General features: G+C 36.7%; 1 protein-coding gene across 1 annotated transcript in view; it reads right to left on the reverse strand.

Annotated features, from left to right (window-relative positions):
* Window positions 1-23463, reverse strand: part of bckdhb (branched chain keto acid dehydrogenase E1 subunit beta) — a 128781-nt gene extending 105318 nt beyond the window's left edge. The window contains exons 1-5 of the mRNA XM_079837946.1: window positions 23201-23463; window positions 16897-16974; window positions 14128-14196; window positions 6493-6626; window positions 1344-1499 (exon numbers count right to left, since the gene is read on the reverse strand). Of these exons, the coding sequence (XP_079694072.1) occupies window positions 1344-1499; window positions 6493-6626; window positions 14128-14196; window positions 16897-16974; window positions 23201-23393 (630 nt within the window). The 5' untranslated portion in view covers window positions 23394-23463. The remainder of the gene's footprint in view (window positions 1-1343; window positions 1500-6492; window positions 6627-14127; window positions 14197-16896; window positions 16975-23200) is intronic.
* Window positions 23464-24626: the final 1163 nt, after the last annotated feature.

Genomic DNA, 24626 nt, shown 5'->3' on the forward strand with positions numbered 1-24626 from the left:
TACCAATACAGTACCACTCAAATTATAACACATTATTAAAAGCTTACCGTTGTAGGGCTAAGGTAAGGAGATTGTCTTGGACACTGGCTTCTTGTGTACTTGCTCAAAAAATGATTTTGGATCATTTTTAAGCATTATTTTATCGGACCGACGCCCAAGTACTGGTATCGGTGCAGCCATAGTCACGGCCCTAATAGAACCCATAAACTGATTGAGATTTATAGTGGTTTGATTTAGACTTAGGGCGTTTTCACACCTACCTTGTTTGGTCTGGATTTTCTGACTTTTCAGTTTGGTCCGAATCAAAATTACAGGTGTGAAACCTCCTCCGTACCACCGGACCAAACAGACGAAATTTGGTCCGACGAAAAGAGGTCGTCTCGGTCCGGATCAAACTGAACAAAGGTTCGGTTCGTTTCTAGTGTGAAAGCATTTTCTGTACGGTTCGTACTTTCAGACCATTTACAGGAAGTTCCTGTTTATTTTTAAATATTATAATGTTATTTTTAAATTTCATCTAGGCTACATTGATTATGAAAAGTGAAAAGATGCGCAATCTGTCAGAAGACAGAAGGTCAGAAATGATTTTGAAAGAAATTTTGTATGATTTTGCTTTCTTTAATGTGAATTTAGTTTTGTATAAATTGTATCTTAATTTGAATCAACGTTTAATCAGATAATTGCCTGGATTTAATAAATAATAAGCAAATAGTCTATAGCAGACAATAATCGCGGGAGCGATCACATGCTTTGCACATGAAATGGAGCGAGTCTCAAATAAACCGAAAGTCAGCAGATACTTGTCTCACAAACATGAGAAATATGTGTATATAAAGCTTGAAATGTCCACTTTAAACGTAACGAAAAGAAAATAGTCAAGCAATGCGCACTGTTCAATAGTGGCAACGATATGCGTCCGTTCATTCATTCTTGTCAAAGACGCTGACGTCAGACGCACGTCCGTTTACAAACCAATCAATGTCCAGATGCAGCCCACATAGATGAAGACGAGTGGACGCAAGTGTGTCATGTAAAGTTATTCAGTGCGCTCGCATAATTGCAATGTGAAACCAAACCAAAACTAACCGAATGTATAAAATGTATCAAAACATGAACTTCGGTTCGGACCTTGGTGCGGACTTTCAGATGTGAAAACGCCCTTAGTTAAAAGTGCACAAAAACTTAAAGCATATAAAGACAACTTTAGGGAAAAATATGCTAAACTCTCATGAAAATAGCATCAATAGTAAAATAATGCAAAACATCTCAATGGCCCTAAAACCAGGCTTCATTTTCTGTTAAAGTCTTATTTTTCTTTTGAAATGTGGCTGTTTGCGATTCACCTTAATTCCAGGGCAGTGTGCGAAGAAGGCCTCTGGACTCTGGGAGTGATAGAGCGAGCCGTGACCCACACAGCCCCACGGAGATCTGATGGTCAGCTTCCCGCAGTCAAACATGTTCCCAGAACGGTACCGGTACTTGGCCGCTTCATTCACGATCTTCAACAGCATAAAAAGGGAGACACAGAAAAAGGGCTTTACATTTACAACTCACATCTGGGTGCAAGAAAAGACGAGATCCGCGACGCTAACGCGGTCACATCCAAAGCTCCGCTCATAAAATGCTTCAGTTTGGTTTTATCCTGCCATTGTTGCCAAAGCTTTTAAAAATAAACAAAGCGTGGAGCCAGGAAATTCTCTTACAAAGCTCGACAACAACAGCCTGGAAGGAACAAAGTAAATTGGGGTTTTACAGACTCTAATGGTGGCATAGCTTATATGATAATGAAGAGAATAAAGTATAGATTTGTGAAACGGCTTCCAAGACTATGAGATATTGCCCAGACTCGCATCCTCTGTTCACTGGACGGTCAGATTTTGGATGTAGAGAGCGACAGAGAGACTCAACATGGTGTGAAGCATTCCTGTAAAATATTCCATTATTGCATCTGGTATTCAGTTGCCTTGACAATGAAGGGAAAACTCATCCATCTTCAGTGAGGCGAGGACACATGGAGATCAGCACCAGACAGACAGAAAGAAGCTGGACGTTTCCTCCTACAGATCAGCCAGACATATCCCAAAACTACATACTGACAAACCTGAAAGCCCTCAGGCTGTCCACATAAATGGATCATTGTATCTTGATATGAAAACATTAAATAGAGGAATCATTCAATAAACTGCATTTAAAAGTCATATAGCATAACTTCCTCTCCAGTCCAGGCTGAGTGATTGACATAAAAGTGAAATGCAGTTAAATATCTGCTGTGTTTCAGAGTAAATCGAGGCACTGTGTTCATTTTACATGCGAGCAGCTCATGATCCGCCAATGTTTGCATGATGATCTATCCGTCTCAGAACGTGAATGTTGCTTCACATGAAACGCATCTGCTCTGACTGTGCATTTGGGAATGTAACAAATGCCAGCCATCTTCACATTCATGTAAGAAGCGTTTATCGACAAAAGAGAAGCTCTACAGGCTGTGGTTTTCCATCAAAAAAGTTCAATTGTTTAACATTTGAAAATGAAGAAATTCAGATTATAAATATCAGTATTTTAATTTTACAGTTGTAATGTAAAAATATACATATTTTTCTTAAATATTTTTATTTTTCAGTGAAATATTACAATAGTAACATTTTTATGTTGATTATGTAGGTTTTTTTAAATTTATTAATTAAGAACACAAACACACATGACAACTCACATTTATGATAGAAACTGTTATTTACCAACAGAAGAAAAACTGTGCATGCATGATAAAATATCAAATATCAAAAGTAAGCCAAAATTCCAGCATGTAAATTTGAGCTTCTGTTTACCATGCATGCATATATGTATGCATGTATGTATATGTATGTATGTATGCATGCATGCACAGTATGTATGCGTGTATGTATGCGTGTATGTATGCGTGTATGTATGCGTGTCTGTATGCGTGTATGTATGCGTGTCTGTATGCGTGTATGTATGCGTGTATGTATGCGTGTATGTATGCGTGTCTGTATGCGTGTCTGTATGCGTGTCTGTATGCGTGTCTGTATGCGTGTCTGTATGCGTGTCTGTATGCGTGTCTGTATGCGTGTCTGTATGCGTGTATGTATGCGTGTATGTATGCGTGTATGTATGCGTGTATGTATGCGTGTCTGTATGAGTGTCTGTATGAGTGTATGTATGAGTGTATGTATGCGTGTCTGTATGCGTGTCTGTATGCGTGTCTGTATGCGTGTCTGTATGCGTGTCTGTATGAGTGTATGTATGAGTGTATGTATGCGTGTATGTATGCGTGTATGTATGAGTGTATGTATGCGTGTCTGTATGCGTGTCTGTATGCGTGTCTGTATGCGTGTCTGTATGCGTGTATGTATGAGTGTATGTATGCGTGTATGTATGCGTGTCTGTATGAGTGTATGTATGAGTGTATGTATGAGTGTATGTATGTATGCATGCATGTACAGTATGTATGGATGTATGCATGTATGCATTGTATGTATGTATGTATGTATGTATGTATGTATGCATGTATGCATGTATGCATGCGTGCGTGTATGCATGCGTGTATGTGTGTATGTGTGAGTGTATGCGCGTATGCGTGTATGTGTGAGTGTATGCATGTATGCATGCATGTACAGTATGCATGTATGCATGCATGTACAGTATGTATGTATGCATGAATGCACAGTATGTATGTATGTGTGGATGGATGCACAGTATGTATGGATGTATGTATGTCTGTATGTATGTATGTATGCATGCATGCACAGTATGTATGTATGTATATATGCATGCACAGTATGTATGTATGTATGTATGTATGCATGCATGCACAGTATGTATGTATGTATGTATGTATGCATGCATGCACAGTATGTATGGATGCATGTGTGCATGTATGTATGGATGGATGCACAGTATGTATGGATGTATGCATGCACAGTATGTATGGATGTATGTATGCATGCACAGTATGTATGGATGTATGCATGCACAGTATGTATGGATGTATGTATGCATGCACAGTATGTATGGATGTATGTATGCATGCACATTATGTATGCATGTATGTATGCATGCACATTATGTATGCATGCACATTATGTATGTATGTATGTATGTATGTATGTATGTATGTATGTATGTATGTATGTATGTATGTATGTATGTATGTATGTATGTATGTATGTATGTATGTATGTATGCATGCACAGTATGTATGTATGTATGTATGTATGTATGTATGTATGTATGTATGTATATATGCATGCACAGTATGTATGTATGTATGTATGTATGCATGCATGCACAGTATGTATGTATGTATGTGTGTATGCATGCACAGTATGTATGGATGCATGTGTGCATGTATGTATGGATGGATGCACAGTATGTATGGATGTATGCATGCACAGTATGTATGGATGTATGTATGCATGCACAGTATGTATGGATGTATGTATGCATGCACATTATGTATGGATGTATGTATGCATGCACATTATGTATGCATGCACATTATGTATGTATGTATGTATGTATGTATGTATGTATGTATGTATGTATGTATGTATGTATGTATGTATGTATGTATGTATGTATGTATGTATGTATGTATGTATGTATGTATGTATGTATGTATGTATGCATGCATGCATGCATGCATGCATGCATGCATGCATGCATGCATGTATGTATGTATGTATGTATGTATGTATGTATGTATGTATGTATGTATGTATGTATGTATGTATGTATGTATGTATGTATGTATGTATGTATGTATGTATGTATGTATGTATGTATGCATGCACAGTATGTATGCATGCATGTATGCATGCATGTATGCATGTATGTATGTATGCATGCATGCATGTATGTATGTATGTATGCATGCATGCATGCACAGTATGTATGTATCGATGTATGTATGTATGTATGCATGCATGCACAGTATGTATGTATGGATGTATGTATCTATGTATGTATGCATGCATGTATGTATGTATGCACAGTATGTATGTATGGATGTATGTATCTATGTATGTATGTATGCATGTATGTATCGATGTATGCATGTATGCATGCATGCATGCATGCACAGTATGTATGTATGTATGCATGTATGTATGTATGTATGCATGCATGCATGCACAGTATGTATGGATGCATGTATGTATAGATGGATGGATGGATGCACAGTATGTATGGATGTATGTATGCATGCACAGTATGTATGGATGTATGTATGCATGCACAGTATGTATGGATGTATGTATGCATGCACAGTATGTATGGATGTATGCATGCATGCACAGTATGTATGGATGCATGCATGTATGTATGTATGGATGGATGGATGCACAGTATGTATGGATGTATGTATGCATGCATGCATGCATGCACATTATGTATGGATGTATGTATGTATGTATGTATGCATACATGCACAGTATGTATGTATGTATGTATGTATGTATGTATGTATGTATGTATGTATGTATGTATGTATGTATGTATGTATGTATGTATGTATGTATGCATGCATGTATGCATGCATGCATGCATGCACAGTATGTATGTATCGATGTATGCATGTATGTATGTATGTATGCATGCATGCATGTATGCATGCATGCATGCACAGTATGTATGTATGGATGTATGCATGCATGTATGCGTGTATGTATGCGTGTATATATGCATGTACAGTATGTATGGATGTATGTGGGTTTGTATGAGTGTATGTATGTATGTATGCATGTATGCGTGTATGTATGTGTGTATGTATGCATGTATGCATGTATGTATGTATGTATGTATGCGTGTATGTATGCGTGTATGTATGCGTGTATGTATGCGTGTATGTATGCGTGTATGCATGCATGTATGTATGTATGTATGCGTGTATGAATGCATGCATGTATGTATGTATGTATGCGTGTATGAATGCATGCATGTATGTATGTATGTATGTATGCGTGTATGAATGCATGCATGTATGTATGTATGTATGTATGCGTGTATGAATGCATGCATGTATGTATGTATGTATGTATGCATGTATGTATGTAAGCATGTATGTATGCTCGCTGATCCAATGTTTACATGTGAATAAAAGCCTAACTACAATCTATTCACCATATAAAGCGTTCGTGTCTCTTCAGAAGACTTGTATTGAACCACTTAATTCATATGGATTACTTTTAAAATCTCTGTATGAACATTTTGAAGCGTAGGAGTTTTGGGTGAATAGAATTTCCATGAAGGAGCAGAAAGCTCTCTGGTTTCATTGACAATATCTTCATTAGTGTTTCGAAGATGAAGGAAAGTCTCATGGTTGTACTTTGGAACGAGTAATTAATGACAACTTTAAATTTTTGGGTGAATTAACCCTTGAACTAACATTATAAATGTACTTAAGGACAAAAATATTTTTTACAGAAATATCCATAAAGAAGTTTATAAAGAAAAGACTCTTGTGAACAAGCTCACCTGATCAAATGCTGGGTAAATGTAGTCGGAAAATTGAATCTCTGCAATAGCGGTGGCTCCCGCAGTAGCTGCACCAATCCCAAACCCCACAATGCCTTGCTCACACAGCGGGGTGTTAAATACACGGTCCTTACCTGTGAAGAAAAAGGATAAAATGTCAACCTACTCTGGAGTCAAAATGAGTATGTTTTTTTTATTGGCATCTTCAAAATCAGTGACAAGATGCCAGCTACAAGCAATTTGTTCACACCGAATGCAAAAATGGGCCATGACGCAACAAGTAAATAACAAACAACAGCCAAGCGTCGCAGCTGAAGAGTTAAAACTCATTCCTTAAATGTCCTCAAGACATTCCTTGTGTTTTCATGACCGCCATGATTCAGCCTTCGGTGTGCTTTTAATGGATAGTTTTATGTTTTTTACATTAGTCGTACAGAGCTGAACGAATTAAAGTATTAACCTCAAAACATTAAATCTGCTGCAAATATTTTTTTTTCCATAATTGAATTATATTACAAAACAAAACATACACGAAATCCGGGAAACACAAAAACAGCCCGTTTTCCGCCTCCATTTAATGCAGCACAGAACCACATGAAATGGACTATATTTAGAGTGGAAAGTTATTTTCATTCATACCAAAACACATGAGCGTATCCTCCTCTGAACCTTCACTGAAACATGATAAATGACTGAAGACGTGATGCTTCTGGGAAATCACACATGAAACCGTTTCTATACAATGCAGAATAAAAGCGGTTAAAGGATTGTTCTAGGTATAATTCAAGTGAAGCTCTATGGATGACCACATCTGCCACATGCTGCTGATTACCACACTAAATCAGTGACATCGATGGCTCCATGAAGAACCTTTAAAGAGGACCTCTTATGTTTTTTAACATTCTTTAGTGTGTGATGTTGCTGTTTGAGAATGAAAAAGGTCTGCAAAGTTACAAAACACAACGTCCCTCCAGCGGGAGTTCTTCTCTATATCAGTGTCACTGTTTCTAAACTCCCTGAAACACCTCCAGCGTTTTGAGTAGTCTTGAGTTTTCTTCTGGGAATGATCACGTCACAATATTCCTCTTTTAAATAATTCCCACCCAAGGTATATGCAAAATAAAGAGGCAGGGCCTGGTTGAGTTAGTAGTGTGTTGAAACTCGCAGTTTAAAGGGTTAGTTCACCCAAAAATGAAAATTATGTCATTAATTACTTACCCTCATGTCGTTCGACACCCGTCAGACCTCCGTTCATCTTCGGAACACAAATTAAGATATTTTAGTTGAAATCTGATGGCTCTGAAAGGCCTCCATTGGCACAATGGCACTTTACACTCTCAAGACCCTTAAAAGACACTAAAGACGTCGTTACAAAGTCCATCTCACTACAGTGGTTCTACAATAACTTTATAAAGTGACGAGAATAGTTTTTGTGGGCAAAAAACCCTAAATAACGACTTATATAGTGATGACGATTTCAAAACACGGCCTCATGAAGCTTCGAAGCGTTATGAATCAGTGAGTCGATTCAGCGGTTTGAATCGCCAAAGTCAACTGATTTCAGCAGTTTGGCGGTTTGACACGCGATTCATAACGCTTTGAAGCTTCATGATGCCAATGGAGGCCTTTCTGAGCGATCGGATTTCAACTAAAATATCTTCATTTGTGTTCCGAAGATGAACTTACGGGTCCACGGGTCCTCCACGACGCATGCACGAGAATATGACGCAGATCCGGCGTTCGGACACATGACCCAGAAGCGAGGAGGAGATTTGTTTACGAGCAGAGGAAGACGCGCGTGTCTAAGCTGTTGGATTCTACATTGATCGTGCTTTAGGTCTCGGCGTAGTTCTCAAAATGGGGCTTAAGTAAGCATTTCATGGATTCCCGAACGCCGGATCTGCGTCATATTCTCGCGCATGCGTCGTGGAGGCACACACAGAAGACAATAACAAGTTGGATAAAGGTGTTATTTGGATTTTTTTTTTTGCGCACAAAAACTATTGTCTTCGCATCGTAAAATTATTGTAGAGTCACTGTGGTGAGATGGACTTTGTAACGACGTTTTAAGTGCCTTTTATGGATCTTGGAAGTGTGAATGTACTGAATGCCAATGGAGGCCTATCTGAAGCCTTTCTCAGCCATCAGATTTCAACTAAAATATCTTCATTTGTGTTCCGAAGATGAACGGAGGTCTGACGGGTGTCGAACGACATGAGGGTGAGTAATTAATGACAGAATTTTCATTTTTGGGTGAACTAACCCTTTAATTCTTTAAGAAAGGATGCAAAAGAAGAGGAGCATGCTGGTTATTTCAGACTCAGACTGTAAGAAATCGGTCACTGTCCTTGAACTGAAAAAGCTTCTTTGTTGAATAAGGTATTTGGAGTAAGGTATGCATTCAACAGGCTGATGATGGGCATTTCAGAGATAATACAGTATTTACCAGCCGCAGTCCGTAATCCACTTCACAGAAAGCAATTTAAAGCAGATTGCAGACAGAAGGAGACGGACAGCAGTGGCACTGCATTACGCCGTGTGTGCGTCACTCCAGTGGACAGTCTTTCACATGGCGCTTCCACGCATTGACCTGTGTGCGGTTCAGCGGGACTGCACGGGAAAGAGGGCAGAGACTCTCTCAAATGAGTGCCATGAAAACCCTGTTCCCGTCTAACGAGACAGAATGGAAAATAATGATCCCTCTCAAAGGTCAACACCTCTGACGTCAATAACACACAAAAGGCACCCACGCGGCGGGAGACATATTGGAGTCGTGGATCTGTGTTTATTTCAAAGCATCAGAGTGCCTCTATATATAGCGCTTCTGCCCAAAACGAGTGGCAAACAGCAGATGGGGTTTTTTTTTTTTTTTAAATCATTACCATAATGTCTGTTTTCCTCTTCTTTAACTGAATATGCCACTCTGCAGCTGCATAATTTAACTATTTATGGCTTATGAAAGCTGTAGAGGGTGTTCTGTTCAATCTGAATCTACTTCATTTAGCCTTGCACAGTTAATGAAGCTCAATAAAATGAACGAGACATCAAATGCACAAGCATTAATTAATCCTCCTCATGATGATGTTCTACTGAAAGTGATTTTAAATAAGCTTGAACACTTGAATGTCCAGAGTAAACCGCAAATAATCAAAATGTCAAGTGCATATCCCACCACATTATGAAACAAGCTAGTTACAACAAAGACAATAACCTGACTCAATGTTTTTTCCTCTATTAAACAAGTCAGTAGTTTTTTAGATTAAAGGGGATACATGTAAGAATTTTCATGTATTAATCACTTTTTATCGCCAATGTGTGAACATCTTGAAACGAGACCTTCCCGACTTCCTAAGTTGTCTACGAAAGCCTGTAGACTGATTTTTATGTGAAGGATTCGGGCTGGTTTCGGCGGGAAAATCAAAAGGGTGTGACGTTTACACACGCTCTATATAGTCTATAGTCTCAAATATACATATTATATATATATATATATATATAATATATAAATCTAATCTTAATCTATCATAACACCGTGTCCTAACTACACGATGCAATAAGATTCAAGCGACGCGACTACGAGATGCGACAAATCAATCAAAAACCGCAGCCAATCAGAACAGCGTGTGGGCGGGCTCTTGCGGTAAGTACACGCCACCACAGATTAATATTGATGGCATTTGCAAGGAAATGGATAAGTAGCCTACATAATCAAATTCACAAATATTACACCATTTAAACATTACTAAAATACATACTGACAGGGCCTGAAATTAACTTTTTTGACCATCAGCCACTGTGGCAGGTGGATTTAAAAATCAACCTGCCACAGTGACTTTTTACCAGCCACTTTTTTTTTTTTCTCCTCAACATTTAGCCTGTTCACGGGCTTGTCCGGATTTTTTTGTGTTGTAAATATAATTTATTCTGAATAAATATTCTCAACAGTGTTCAATCAGCTTTGACATATTTAAATCTGCATATCTTTGATAATTTTACCTTTTATAAAGGGCATTTTTTCCCCCATAAATTTATTAAATATAGGCTATGCTTCAGCTTTAAGTTTATATTCTTAAAGGGGCTATATGCAACTTTTTCCCCAAAATAAACGTAACAATAGCCTTTTTATTTTACCATTTATGACTCAAACATCTCCTGATGAGCATACTGACACCCTGTCCGCTCACAGTGGGTGCACCTATAAGTCTGTATCCTATTTTTCATATTTTCTGGCGGGTCGTCTTTTCCCGCGCTGTCTGCGGATGTGACGTCACCGCTGCGAGAGCGAGCAGAAAATAAGAGCAGTTCTGTTTTTTGGCCACAGGTGTCAGTCGCGAGTTTAAATTTCAGAAAAACGCATATAGCCCCTTTAAATTTGATCAATAAATTAAATTAGAATAATAAGACACTGTAGAGCTGTTACCAATCAAATTAAATAATTTACACTGAAAAATTACAACTGCATTAAAAAATGTTATGAGATTATTTTAAATATTTTTGAATATACAAATAAGAAAAGTTGGAAAGAATTTTTAAACATAAAAGTAAACCACCAGTAGGTGGCGGCAGTTGACCGTTTTAATGAGCGAGTCATTGAGTCGATTCGTTCAAACGCCTGATTCATTCAAGAATGAGGCAGTCGTTTACATCGATATCCATAATAAAGGCTAGATGTCTCGTGCGCACTGCTGGCCAATGGAGGTCGACGCCCACACCTGCCGGCCATCTTGTCACCGGCAGCTCGCTCACTCGTAACATTGTTTTCATGGGTGCTTGCACTTTTTAAATAACCATAACTTGCTAAATTTTCTACCGATTAGCCCGAGCGCCAACAGCGCAACATTGTTACCGTCAGTTTATTATACATTAGGCTATTATTATCAACGATCAATCGCCACTCTTACACTAAATTAATGCAGAATCAGTCTTGCATTTTGTTGATTCCCTAGTTTTTTGTTATTAATGTTTTAATATGTCTAGTAAAATTCTCTTTCACTTGTCCCTTCAAAAATGTCCCACAAACATTGTTCTTTAACTTGAAAGAATACACATTTAAGTGCTGTCAAGTTATTAACAAAATCAATATAAGTAATAATAACTCTTACAATATATATTTTTAAAAATCTTTTCATTCATTGATGTCCCGTGTCACAGACAGTCATACTGACTGCTGCTAATCTGAGTCCACAGACCTACAGCAGCTCGTTGGTGAACACATCACACACGGCTGTGTTGATGGATGATTTAGTCACGTTCAGGAACGGTTAAACTGAACTAAATTAATATTATTATTACTGGTAAAGTTACCGCGTACCGGACATTTTCTCTCCGCTTCCCAACTCCCAACATGCACACGCACACAACACACACACATCTGTGCAACTGTCATTGTACTGTAGCCTACGTCAGCGTTGCATTATCATCTCGTCCCATCTCATCAACAGTTTAATACTCGCACATCCAAACGTGGTCACAGAAGGGCCTCATCTTCTTTCCGATCACATGAACGTAGTTGCATCCTCTCAAACTGCCCAATGAATCACTCAATTCTCATTGGCAGGTAAATTGACAGTGTTACCCGCCAATTGCAAAATTCACCCGCATTTGGCGCGTGGTCGGGTGTTAATTTCAGGCCCTGCATACGGAGTTACTAAAACAATCTGTCATAGAATATACTTGTTTGTTCACAGTTTGAATGTTCTTGTTTCCATTTGTTTAATATTTCAAGATTTGAGGTGAATTATCCTTTTAGTATGACTACGTTACAAAGCTGAGAGCACTAAATGATATTCAAAGTCACATTACACGCTTTTAACATTAAATAAAGCACATGAACACTACCTGAGATTATGTTTTGTGGTGTTATTTCGGCCGCAACATGCAGAAATAGAAACCATTTCTAAAATAGAATCATCACGTGTGGGGACTATTTTCAGGAGCCGCTGCACACATGGTATGGCGGTAAAGTTCATTGATTATTACGCAGGAATGAGTGTATAGTTCCTAACCATATTGGTCTAGAAAGTCACAACTTTTCATTTTTCGTCGATCTTAGTACACGATGTAACTACAGAGGAGTCAAGTTTTAAAAAGGAAAAATATTGAAACTCTTTGGTCATTTTTGAGCGAGATGCTAACGGTCTAATCAGATTCAATGATCTATGCTAAGCTATGCTATGCTTTAGCTATGCTAAAAGTGCTACCGCCAGACCCGGAGATCGGCTGAATGGATTCGAAAACGGTAAAACTCAACTGTTTAACTCTAGGGGAGTTGGAAAATGAGCCTATTTTCAAAAAAAGTGGAGTGTTCCTTTAAGGATGAATGATGTGCAGGATTGATCCACAGTTACAAGAGTTAACACTCTGCTCAAGTTAATCACGCTAAAACCACCTTATTTAATTTTACTTCCAGCCTCATTCACTTCCTGTTTTAGCTGTACAAAAACAGTCCGTTATTGCTCCTTGGTATTGCAATTGTAATTTGCTATCATATTTTAATTTATGATGGTAAACGTAAACACACTGGTTTCTAGCACTAATTATTTGACCATTTACTGCACTTGTTCTTCTAGTTATTGACCTATAGCGGCTAATGAATCTGAAGTTCACACACATTCACAGAACACAGCTTTTACTTCTGCATTGCAAAATAATGTGAACACTGAAGGCAAAGAGTTGTGTGCTTTAGTTCTTCCATCAATACAATCACTACTGGACAATTATTTCTTTACAAAAATGGGTGGAAATACACGTTTGTGCCATTTGCTTAATTGCACTTAGATGAAGATCTGACCTCAATGCAGGTTAAATTTATCCTGATTTATGCAGCTTTAAAATGCTGCAAATGTGAGCACACTGAAAACCTCTTAACACGGACGATTAACATAAAATTAACACCTGTAATCTTTTGAAGTGACTTGATGAAGGCCTGTGCGCCGAAACGCATACAAATAAAACGTTACTCTTTCAACTCCATCTTTGGTTTATTCTGACCCCTTGACATCACAAGCCTTGCTGGTATTGTCCAAAAATATCATTGTTTTTATTCCATGCACTTTGCTGATGGTGTGAAGCTGCACCAGAATAACTACACAATACTTCCCCATTAACACGAAAGCAACTAATCATAAACCATCATATTAGACACCATATTACCAAATACAACAGATTACTGTGTCCCACAATGCAATTCACTCGACTTGATCGTCCATTTCCAGTGTTAATGCAGTCTTAGCTTCAGGATTTCAGTGTTATTTTAGTATCACTGATAATATAGTTTAGTTTAGTTTATTTTATTCGGTTTTTTTGTTAATTTGTAGGGTTTTTTTGTTGTTTTTTCATTTTTATTCGTTTATTTTTTGTTATTTTAGTTAACAAAACTTAACTTTTATATATATTTATTTCTGTTAATGTTTATTTTATTTCATGACACGTAATGAAAATATTTTTTATGTAAGCAAGCAAGCGTGTACCCTGTGTTTAAGTAAAGTATTTGTATTTGGCAAGTATTTATTAGTGAATAGCCAAAGTTTCAGCCAGGAGTGTGACAGTGCCGCCATCTAGTGTGAGAACACAGGACACACAGATGAGAAAGGTCCACCTCGAGTGACCTACGAGCAAACATGAGCGGATACTCACCATATTTATCTCGGAGGCCGACTGTGCATCGAAACACCCCACCAAACGCCACATCCTCACCAAAAATCACTAAGGGAGAAAGACACGTATTGTTACACAGCTGAAGCACTCGAGACCTTTCTATTATTGTCAGTTAGATAACAGATAAAGCCTTGTTCAGACTGCCAGTCCAAATCTGATTCTTGTGCATAGAATACGATCATTTTTATCAAGTGTGAAGGGCAACAAAAAATGATGCTGTTTCAAATCTCACTTCTGAAAATCCATTTCAGTCTGACTGCTGTGATCCCTCAATCATAGGCCTTGTTTACACCTGGTATTAAGATGTGTTTTGGTCGATCGGATCACAAGTAGATGAAGGAAACACTCGTTTACACCTGGTGTTTCAATCCGTCTCTTTTGTCCACTTTCATCCACTTCTGTCCTGATTTCTTTGAGGGTAGGGTTTATGGGTGGGTAAATATATGGCCTTTTTCAGATCTTTAAATCTAATGGATGAAATAAGCTCACGCAATTTATATATAAACGAGCACTGAGATGACTGAAGAACAAATGGAGCAGCTTTCATTTCTGCTCTGACAAACGCAAGACCAGCCGAACGCGCCCAGTGTGTGTTAGAAATCAGGAATGGTGAGAGAACATTGTGCAAACCAAACTTGGGTTTCCAGCCGACAACGTTTAAATCCCACCTGGCTAGCGCATAGGCCTGTCGCGATAGTCAATAAATCGCACAATAAAAAAAATGAGGTCGATAATTTTTCCCGCCGCAATAATTTCCAGCGTCTGTTTTTATATCCATTTTTGACGAGCGTTACATTATATGATCACGCTCTTATACATGTAAATGCTTCTAAGTGTGACGAGACACAAGAGAGTGCACTGTGTGTCAATGTCCTGCGTCTCATGTCAGCTAATCGAGGGACACTCTGACACACACACACACACACACACACTCAATGCAAAGACAGACTCGCGTCAGTCTCCTGCTCACATCGAGTTCTCTTTTGCTCTTGAACAAACAATAACAACAACACAGAGAATTTTGAGTTTTCTCATATTAGGAGTCTTAAATTAGTTAAATAACGTCTTAAATGAACTTAAAGAGTTGTGAGGAAATGAGATGCGCGGGGCAGCGCGTGAGATCCGCGGCTGTTCTTAAAGTGACAGGAGCACTGATGATGCCTGTCATTAATGTTCATCAAAGAACAACGGGAACAGAGAAAATTGTAGCTTTAATGATGATTAATCTACATTTCATTTATTATTTATGCAGTTAAGAAAGGTGTTTATAACTATTACATTTCTGTATATGTCTAACAGGGAAGGTTCAGGTAAAAATAACATTTATTATAATGGGGTTATGTAAAGATTGTTTTAAGTTCACTTAAATTAAAAGTAGTTTTTTAAGCCTAATAAATGTTGAAATTGGGAGCTTTCAGTTATACTGTAATGTAACGTCATTAATGTTTCATAGAGACATCAGTGATACTGGCCTTCATTCATAAAAACATGACAATACAACACATATTTAAAATATGCTGTCAATAAATTGTTTCTACATTAATTTGGAGAGTAACTGAAATTATTACAATATCAAAACATTAAAAACGTATTAATCGTGATTAATTACAGAAAAAAAAAATGCAATTAATTAGTTAATCGATTCCCAGCACTACCTAAAACACAATCATCCGTTGCAGTTTTCCAGCTGTTTTTTCAAGTGCATTTGTTTGTAAACAGACTGAGAGTCCATTGCTTTTTTTTGTTTTGGTTGTTTTGTTCATTTATTGTGGATATTTAAAATGCTTTCCGTTTTCAGTGTTAAATAGTCTTTAGAAATAAAAGTTTATTGATCTTTGAAAAGGTGATCATTATTTTAGATGAAAATGGAACGACAATATTATCGTTTAATCGCAATAATTTCTTGGCCAATTTATCGTCCAGCAAAATTTGTTATCGTGACAGGCCTACTACCGCACTTCCCATAATGTTACACATTAGGTCAGTAGGCGGAGAGTAGGCGTCTTTATGGCTGTTTGAACTAATTCGGCCACATGATGAAAGCAACCCGGTCAAATGTGTTTTCCACTACCTCTGGAAGTGGTCGGAAGTGGACAAGCTCAAAGCGTTTTAGACCCCGTTTACACCTGTATTTAGCATCGCCCACTTGTGATCCGATCAACCAAACCAAATCTTAATACCAGGTGTAAACAGGGCCAAAGTTGGGTACCACATGAGTCCACTATCACTACTAGTCAGCCTGGTCTGCAGACCTCTTTGAGACCAGCGGAGACAGCAGCACAGAATAAAGCCGCTCATGCCAGCCTCCTGCGTTTCGGCCATTGGTTTGATAAAACTTCCATTTGTTAAATTATTGGTTTGTGTGACGTTGTTCAGAGAGGTGCGTTACAGGCCGGTTTTAGTGAAGCGCTGCAAAGCTTCTAGCCTGACGGTGGAAATGCAGCATGGTTTTTGGGCTTGTGCTACAGGTCTAAGGATATTAGCCCAACCCGGCCCGTTGAAAGCCCTGGCTCGCACTGCCCCGACAGTGGAAAAGCAGCAATCGCAAACACCTCCATGTTGTTTTTGGCATATGACTACCAACGCTAAGGTACTGCCATAGAAATAAAGATATTCCAGAAAACAAAAGGGCGTCATGGGACACAATCTGAACAGTTGCGATTCATGGTGTGGATAGTCAGTAATTTAGATCAGACTCCAATCGGACTAGGACTGACAGTGTGAACATAGTCTAACATCCACTCATACCTGCGGTGGGATCACTGGCAAGCATATTGTCCAAGGCACTGGTTACAGACTGGAATAAATTCATCTTCTGTGTGGGGCCTGCAGAGAGAATGAGAATTCAAGTCAATCGTACAGTAATGTCTCATGTTTCATAAAAGCTATAAACACTTTGCCGATCTATTATATCCTTTTTCAAGTCTTGATTTTGTTTTTGGGGTCTACTATAATTGGTTTTCATGCTTCATAATTTTTCACATCTATGACATTGTTACAAGTAGGATTGGGTACCGAAACCTGGCCAATATGGCACCGGTACCTTTATAACCTTTATGTACCGGACCGAATCAGAACACAGATTTCGGTGCCTCATGTCGGTGCCACTTAAATTCAAACGTGCTTTCGTGCTTTGGTTGGCACCGAGCCAGAGACAGACACGCTCAGCGCTTGTGACATATCACAACAATTCAGTGTTTTCAACCACATCATGTTTATTTTAGGTTTCAGACATTTAAATGCTGTAAAAAGTACTGGCAAAAAATATACACTGATGTCTATGGAAGCGGCAAAAACAATCCTTTCAGACAGTTATAACTGACTACGTGTTTTATTCACATCAGATACACATTATATAGTTAACTATATAGTTTACTCTATTCTTCTCCCGGTTCACCGGTCACTTACTTTCATGTATTTCGTGAGACGAAGATAAATGCATGTGATGTAAATCCGACAGATCCGATTCTCTGAGGCGCAAACTAACATGGCGCCGCCCATCGCGCAGTATAGATCAACTAACACACATTCACTCACACAAATTAGAAAATCAGAATATCAGATAGTTTGTGAATATTTTGAATAAAAAATAAAAAAATAAATAAACCTGATACTGCTGAGCAGTCATACAGCGCTATTGTGGCAGCTGTGTGTCATGTGAGAAGCATGACGTGTCTCCATGGAAACAATAAGGTGATGCGTTCTAAAATATTTAGCCAGAGAATATGGTCATATTTCTGCAAAATAAAGCTGAAGCTTGAAGCTAGTTTGTAGCATACCAAGAATACAGACGACTGCTGTTTTTACTGTAACTTATTTAGAGATAAATTAGGCCTGTTGTAGAGTTAGGGGGCTTTAGTTTTACTGTGAATTGTGTTTTGTATTTATTTATATTTATATATTTAAGTACACTTTAAACTTGTAATAAATTGTTCAATTTAAATAATAAAAAATAAATAAATAAAAAGCCATTCTTTAATCTCATTCACCTCGTTTTGTGGCTCTTTTTAAAAAAGTATCGGTTCAGCCTCCGTTTAGGCACCGGTATCGTTTTAAAAGTATCGGTTTGGCACCGGTATCGTTTTAAAAGTATCGGTTTGGCACCGGTATCGGAAAAAACCCAAACGATACCTAACCCTAGCTACAAGCATTGTTAGCCAACTATGGTTGTTCCGTCGTTACCAACATAGTTGAATGATTTGGCATGATTTGGTAAGCCTTAGTTTCAACGAACATTCGGAAAAAATGTTGCAAACGTTTGTGGTTGGAACTACAGCTCCAAGTTTTTTGTTAAAATGACATGTGGGCTATAAAAACTCAGTAAAATATCCAAAAACCACTAGGCCAGTGTTATATATTTTGTTCAGTTGAGTACTTACAATATCCCAAATGTTTCCAACTATTTGTAAATCGTGAGAAATTGCTATTTTAACCAAGGAACCGGGACGTGTGAGCTATGCATTTGAGGGAATTGCCTGTCGATGGCGTCACATCCGAGTTACCCTCGGTTTCCGGTTTTATTTAGCAGAAACGCTTTACTCTCACTGCAGTGTGAACAAATGTCATAGCAGCCGCCGAGCGAACGCTCAGAGTAACGTCATAACACCATTTTCAACACACTCAGATGTGTCTAATATGATCAACAGAGCTGCGTTACCTCATACTCATGACCGGAAAAGCGGAAGTGGCGGCGGCGACTGTGGCATAATAAAAGTCCTGCTGCTCTCGAGGCGTGTGTTGTGTTCATCTTATTAACAATCGCTTCTGCTGCCTTGCTCAGCTCCACAACACTCGGTCCTGCTTCTCCTTCACACTACAGTAATGTTAATAATCGCATCCATGAACATGATTTCTGCCCGAGTCCTATTCTGATTCTTTTCCACCGGCTGTGAGGTAAAGACCACGTCCCAAGATTCTGCGCTCAAACGTGGCGTCATCAAATCGTCGTTTTGAACTGGCGACCTCTAGTGGACGGAAAAGTTACATAGTGCACCTTTAATAGATTATGTCTTGGGCACAATAAGAAAGCTAATATTCAGTGCTTTCCGTATCTTTAATTCTATTTAGACATACACAGCCTGGGCAATTTTTTTATTTTATTTATATAGCCAAATGCATAAGAGTCAATGGTTGGATCATTATTGCAGCGATTATTATGTTTCTAGCATGTTATATGTTTGGCAACAGTTCTTCTAACCCTAGTTGAGGGAGTGTGTAGCTTTTCATTTCTTGAACAACCATGTAGGAAGACACATCATGGCCATATTCCAGGATGACAATGTCCAGATTCATCAGCTCAAACTGTGAAAGAATGGTTGGGAGGGAGAACGTAGAAAGGGAGCAACCACTCACCTGACATGATAAACAACGAGCCCATTACACAGGTTATTGATAGAGAAGAGAAACTTTCATGGGAGGTGCATGTGGATAATTGTGTTAAAAGCAACAAACAAACAAAAAACTTTTTAAGGAGGCTCAGACTTTTTGGAGTTGCTCAGAGGGTGCTCTGTGGATCAATGAAGGTAGTTTGGTCTGGGGGTTTACCCCAATTTTAAGTCTATATTCAACTAAATTATTTTTAAATAGGCAAGGAAAATGACTCTGGACCCTTCTCATGTGCTAGAATTTGAACCACTTCCATCTGGCCAACGTTTTCATACCGCAAGGTTTAGATACAACCACTATAAAAATATTTGTTTTCCTTTGGCTACAAAGCTGTTAAGCTCTAGTGCAGAGGACACGACTGTGTGATTGTTATTGATGTGGGTATCTTGTTATACAGCTTCACCTGTATTGCCCAAAACAAATACAGTATAAAGTGAAGTGAACATTGGAAATAAAGTTTTTGGTCAAGATCTTGTATTGCCAATGTAAGAGTCCAGCACTCTGTAAAGTCTCCTCCAGAACATCCCAAAGACTTTCAATGAATTTAAGATCTGGACTCAGAGGTGCTGATTCATGTGTGAAAATGATTCTTCATGCTCCCTCACAAAAATTTTTTCACAGTTTGAGCTGATGAATCTTGACATTGTCATCCTGGAATATGGCCATGATGTGTCTTCCTACATGGTTGTTTAAGAAATTAAAAGCTACACACTCCCTCAACTAGGGTTAGAAGAACTGTTGCCAAACATATAACAAGCTAGAAACACAAAAATCACTGCAATAATGATCCAATCATTGACTCTTCAACATTTGTCTATTTAAATCCAAACAGCGACTATTTTGGTTAGTGTATATACATTTAATCTGTATATTTTAGTGCATCAACTATCAACAGCGCTTATGAAGAGTGCATATGCATAAAAAGGGCAAAGGAGGGAAGGAATGAGGGAACCCGTAATGAATTAAACATCAAATAAAACAAAATGACAAGGAACCAAAGCAGTGAAGTAGTCATTAGGTGCCATGTTCTTTACAGCAGCATCTCACAGATCTCGAATCAATGAGTGATGTCATTAACAAAAGTCCTATATTGTTGAACCAATGTGGTTCAACCGACGTAGATGTGACCATGTTCAGGAAACAGTCGTGAGTTGCTAGTTAGTTTCTACTATGATGCATTGCACTACGGTGGTTAAGCAGCGAGTTATGTGGTTGGACCGGAAACACACCCCACCTTCAGAAAAGCGCAGTGTGCTCTGATTGGTCGACTGAACCAGCGTGTTGTGATTGTCAAGCACTTCCAGCGTGTTTGGGAAATGTCCCGCCCCATACCATAACCGCAAGTTTCAACACACTACTAACCAACACTACCAGGGCAGCCCCTTTATTCTGCGTATGAATTGTTCAAATTTGTGAAAACTCAAGACTACAATGGAGGCGTTTCAGGGCGCTCAGAAACTCCTGCTGGAGGGACGTTGTGTTTTGTAACTTTGCAGAGCTTTTTAATGCTCAGATAGCAACATCACACACTAAAGAAAGAAAGATGAACATGTAACAAAGCATAATAGGCATCATTTAATGAATTTTGCTGCTGGTAAATGTCGGAAAAGAGTGTTCTTTATTACATGTATTGTGATTTTAAATGCAGATACTGCACAGAAAAAAAACTTTACATTGTTATTAATCGCATCCAAATTAAAAGTTCATGTTTACATAATATATATGTGTGTACTGTGTTAAAGCTGCTTTGAAACAATCTGCATTGTTAAAGGCGCTATATAAATAAAGTTGACTTGACTATAATTATTATGCATATATAAATACACACACACACACACGCACATATATACATATATATATATATATATATATATATATATATAAGAAAAATGTTATATTTATATATAAAATATTTATATACAAGATAAATTATATAAATATAGTATACACATGCAAATATTTCTTAATATATACATGATGTGCATTTATATATATATATATATATATATATATATATATATATATATATATATATATATATATATATATATATATATATATATAATAATTATACACAGTACACACACATATATTATGTAAACACAATTAATCATGATTAATCGCGATTGACCAGCACTTATTATAAATTAACCTCAAGGAACATATTAAAATAATAGTCTGCTGCCTACAAAACAAATATTGCTTTAATATGTAGAAAAGGAGAAATTGTAGCCGGTTAAACTCGAAGACCTTCCTTAACAAAATTATAATTAAAAAAATAGAAAAGTAATTAGAAAAGCAGCATTAAAATGTTTCAGAAAATATGTCATAAATTACAAAAATGTATATTATACTGATATGCAGCGATTCTATGTGTATGTATGCAATTATGAATACAGTGCTCATATAATATAACTCATACGAGTATTAGTATTAGTAGTAGTATTTTAACCTTTTAATAAAGGGAACTATCACAATATGTTCACATCAGTTCATAAAGTGGACCGTTTTAGCAGATGGAGGCATAGTTTTTGATAGTTCCTTATATTAAAACCATACATTTGAATTTTAAAGACGTCTGAATAACTTTTAATACAACTAAACAGTGTCTTTAATAAAATACGTTTTTTTTATTTAAATAATAATAAAAGTCAGCATCTTTTTTTTATACAGACTACCAAATATCATTAATGATCCCTTAATTAGATCTTCAATAGTTATTATGAATATATGGAAATGACCTTAGCAACTATTCAGATCATCTTATATATGTCAAGCACTGTTGTGTTCACTGTTTACAGCATCATGCCACCATAAACAACACTGACTAATAATTAAATGCGTATCTTTCAAGTAGTTCCAACGGCTAAATACGAGTTTACATGGTCATGTCAAGTATGTTTATTTGCTTTATTATGGATATTATGCAATAATGGGATCTTTTGGAGGTGCATCACATGAACATATATGTGACCCTGGACCACAAAACCAGTCATAAGTTGCACAGGTATATTTGTATATCATTAGGATAATGTTCCAAGAAGATATTTAGTAAATGTCCTACAGTAAATATATAAAAAAAATATATTAGTAGTAGTAATATGCATTGCTAAGGACTTCATTCGGACAACTTGAGAGGTGATTTTCTCAATATTTAGATTTTTTGGCCCCCTCAGATTGCAGATTTTCTAAATATTCTCATACATCATAGGAAAGCTTATTTATTCAGCTTTCAGATGATGTATAAATCTTAATTTAAAAAAAAAAAAATTACCCATATAACTGGTTTTGTGGTCCAGGGTCACATATGTGTTATTGTTTATGTTATTCAGCATAACAAATGTCATTATCTTTTTTTATACATACCACCAAGGTATATCATTCATGATGCCTTATTATAAATATATAAGGAAATGACATTAGTAACTATATGTCAAGCACTGTAGTGTTCACTGTTTACAACATAATGAAACCATAAACAAGACTGACCACTTTAAGCGGTTCCAATGGCTAAGAGTTTACATCGATCTCGGTTGTCGGTTATGATATATTTGTTTTATTATGAATATTATGTAACAATGGGATGTTTTAGAGGTGAATCACATGAACAGCTCACTGTCCTGCCACTATTCCAGGTCCATTGTAAAGTGTAAACAAGGGCATTTACCATACTGAGTAGGCACCGGGTCAGGGTGAAAGGTGAAGTGCGCTGCATGTCTCCTCTGTGTTTTCGGCTTGGCCGTGCAGTCCGGAGAGAGTTTAAGCAGAGTCAGTCCCAAACTGCTGTGCACGCCGCCGGTTAACCCGGTTAAAGAAGACCTAACGCCTGAAGTTCTCAAGAAGAGCCGCGTCGCCGCCATGATTGCGCTGGAAACCAAGCAGGAGGAAAAGCGCTCTGACGTCAACACTCACATGGACTGCTGCTGCTCTGATTGGCTGAACGCGTGGGAGGAGTTTTGATTGACACCGTACGTAACACACGTACGTCTACCTAGACCTGTGTGATCAATCTCGTGTTAAAAAGGCATCTATCTGTCATAAGCACCCAATGTAAACACTGGAATATTAATATTACACATTTAAAATTGGTTTCTATTAAGTTATATTATTTTCTACTTATATAGTAATATTTTATAGAAATATTTATAGTAATGGTAATATTTCTAATATAGTAATATTTTATAGAAATATTTTCTACGCACCTAAATTTGTTTTGATTAAGTTATTTTCTACTCATTATAGTCATTTAGTAATATTTCATATATATAATATCAATATTTTATAGAAATATTTATCGTAATAGTAATATTTGATAGAAATATTTATAGTAATATTTTTATAGTAATATTTTATAGAATTATTTATCGTAATAGTAATATTTGATAGAAATATTTATCGTAATATTTTGATAGAAATATTTATTGTAATATTTTTAAAGTAATATTTGATAAATATTTATTGTAATAGTAACATTTTATAGTAATATTTTCAACATATCTAAAATTAGTTTCTATTGAGTTATTGTTTCTACTCATAGTAATTTAGTAATATTTTATAGAAATATTTATCGTAATAGTAATATTTTATGGAAATATTTATAGTAATATTTTATAGAAATATTTTCTACGCACCTAAATTTGTTTTGATTAAGTTATTTTCTACTCATTATAGTCATTTAGTAATATTTCATAGATATATTTATTTTAATAGTAATATTTTATATAAATATTTATCGTAATAGTAATATTTGATAGAAATATTTATAGTAATATTTTTATAGTAATATTTTATATAATTATTTATCGTAATAGTAATATTTTATAGAAATATTTATCGTAATATTTTGATAGAAATATTTATTGTAATATTTTTATAGCAATATTTGATAAATATTTATTGTAATAATAATATTTTTATAGTAATATTTCATAGAAATATTTATCGTAATAGTAAAATTTTATAGTAATATTTTCTACATATCTAAAATTAGTTTCTATTGAGCTATTGTTTCTACTCATAGTAATTTAGTAATATTTTATAGAAATATTTATTATAGTAATATTTTATAGAAATATTTATCGTAATAGTAATAT

The sequence above is a fragment of the Gobio gobio genome, assembly GCF_949357685.1.
Source record: "Gobio gobio genome assembly, chromosome: 15".
In the NCBI taxonomy this organism is placed as follows: Eukaryota; Metazoa; Chordata; class Actinopteri; order Cypriniformes; family Gobionidae; genus Gobio; species Gobio gobio.